This window comes from Olea europaea, unplaced genomic scaffold, assembly GCF_002742605.1.
Source record: "Olea europaea var. sylvestris unplaced genomic scaffold, O_europaea_v1 scaffold16267, whole genome shotgun sequence".
In the NCBI taxonomy this organism is placed as follows: Eukaryota; Viridiplantae; Streptophyta; class Magnoliopsida; order Lamiales; family Oleaceae; genus Olea; species Olea europaea.
This window is the reverse complement of record NW_019233908.1, coordinates 1-2,439: the sequence shown is the minus strand read 5'-3', so window position 1 is coordinate 2,439 and position 2,439 is coordinate 1. Positions and strand designations below refer to the sequence as shown.

General features: G+C 35.8%; 1 protein-coding gene across 1 annotated transcript; it reads right to left on the bottom strand.

Moving 5' to 3' along the window:
- Positions 1 to 188: 188 nt before the first annotated feature.
- On the bottom strand, positions 189 to 2,433 carry LOC111377222 (COP9 signalosome complex subunit 3-like; the record flags this gene model as incomplete). Its single annotated transcript, XM_023000285.1, has 4 exons — positions 189 to 606; positions 690 to 848; positions 1,006 to 1,095; positions 2,221 to 2,433. Coding segments are annotated over 4 exons (696 nt in total), but the record flags the coding sequence as incomplete, so codon positions are not given.
- Between the last annotated feature and the right edge of the window lie 6 nt (positions 2,434 to 2,439).

The following is a 2,439-nucleotide window of genomic DNA, read 5'->3' as shown; positions in this document are numbered from 1 at the left end:
GAATGTGCACACTCCCCCCAAAATATTGGCAAAACAAATATCATGTGCAAGTTTTCATGTGATCATTCTAGAGATGGCAAAATGCCCCCGCCCCGCCCCAAGTGGAGCCAAAAAAACCCACCCCAACGGGTTGGCGGGGCCGGGATGCCCCACTCCGAACCTGCCCCATGGAAAAAAAAAAAAAAAATGTGAAGTTAGTTTGAGCATTATTTGCATTGGATTTTAAAATTTTGAATATGTATTTTATTCTCTAATAATGGCATAACTCGAAATTTTGACCAAAAAAAAAAAGTAACAAATGGGGCAAGCCACCACCCCGCCCCACTGCCATCTCTAGATTCTTCAAATTTCACAAGTTTGTCTTGAAACTATCTAAAGATATTCAGAAAAATCCTCCAACACCCAGCCAACCAGTTCACATAGGTTCTCGTAGAAATTCTCTCGCCCAAGAGAATTGAACAATTCAAAATCCTGAAAGACATACCTTTGGATTGAAGAGTCAATTAGTTCAATCATCTCACAGGTTTTATATTGTTCAGGATCCTCTAGGAATCTAACCATTCCATCCTTCTGGTTGATTGTTGCATATATTTCACCATCTTGGATCTGCAATAGGATAGAAACAATTATATCATAGACGACCACAGCTCAGTTCATTTCCACTATAAACACTGGTACACTGCACCTACCATTTGAAGTACATGCATCTCAGCCTCCTTGGCACTATTAAGTTGGACAGTATTGGCTATATCTTCAAGGGAGAGAGTCAGGTAAGTCTGAGTCAACCTCTGAATATTGCGTTTATACATAGATGATACTACTTGCTTCACCAATCCAAGATTCTTGTCCTGAAACAGGGGATAATATTTAGTCCGTTCAGATGACAAAGGATTTCACGTGGGACTTGGTGGAAGTTCAAGTGAAATCAAAAACTTCATTGCAGCACTCCTATATCTGTTGACCTAAGATATGTACGAAGATAATGCAAGTGATAAAAAAACTCACAGATTCAAACTTCTCATTGTTTGCCTGCACAAATGCTTCAAGTTCTGATATTTTTCCAGTACAATAACTATTCACCAATTCAAGATACGGCTGCTCAAGAGACAAGAAATAGATTTATTATCAACTCAAGAGAAGGCGAGGGAAAATGAATATAATGCACATCCAAAAGTACTTCAGACCAAAAATAACATCATATTTATGAACACTAGTATGAGAAATCTTTGATTCTAAATTGCTCCTGATGAGTTTCTGTTCATGGATGTTTACTCCCTAGCTAATCAAGTATCTTGGCTTTGTGTCACGCCAGTTGCTAAGTGCTTCTTATTTCTCATCAATACTCATATAGAGATTTGAATGCGTGTTTAACTAGGGTCTCTGAGCTCCCTTTTGTACCAGAGATTCATAATTAGTGTCACTATAATAATGTTCTCTGCTGTTCTCCTTTGTTCATGGTATCTGATTTCTCAAAGGTGATGTTCTCTTCCATTTAACTACATAACGTACTAAATTAATTGATAAGAAAATGATTTCATGTCGTGTGTACCTATGTATGCATGCTCCAGATTTTACTATGAAAGTCAGAAAAACCTATCCATATTTGACATTTCCAACTCTACTCATCTTTATCACATTTCAATTTAAACCAGAATTCTATGTCCTTAAATATTTGTTTTATGGCTCTTGCATACATCTACCCATTAAAAAAATAATAATGATAATAGTTTCCATCTTTCTTCCTTGTCCAAAACTTAGATTTTATAATTCCAATCAAGATAGGCCAAAATTGTGCTTAATTGATGCTTATGCATGACAGTAGAAGTCAAGGTTATGATCTTGCTTTCAAACAACGGATCTGATAATTTATTTCATGTATCTAACTAAACTTGAAAAGAAATTAACATCTCATCAGTATACAACACATATATTGTCGTGTAATTTTAAGCATGTGTTAGCAGCCATAATATATGTGCCACCCAAGCATTAGTTATCTTGATTAATCATAAGCAAGTTAACATCTTGCAGCATAAATGTCACAGCAATTTCTGCAAACGCAGATATAACTTAACCACCAAGTTATTAAGATTAACTGACGCTGTTGTTAGTTCAAAGTTTCTAACAAAAGCCATATCAACTTTTTTAGCAAAGACACACATCAAAACAAGTTCCTGCACATGTAAAAGCTACTTCAGAGGCTGTGGAAGATTACCATATTACCTGAGAGAAGTTTTTCAGATTTCTTTGAGCCACAGAAGAAGTGTACTTTGGGAAACTGCTAGAGAACTGCCATGAAAAGTAAAATAGGTTCTCATTAATTTTTAAGTAAATGGCTATGACAGGAATAAATTTGTGTAGTAAGGCATTTATCAGAGAAGGCAATAAGCTAAATTCAAAGGTAGAAGTTTCTGAAACAGTTAAAGGAGGATTGTTAGAACA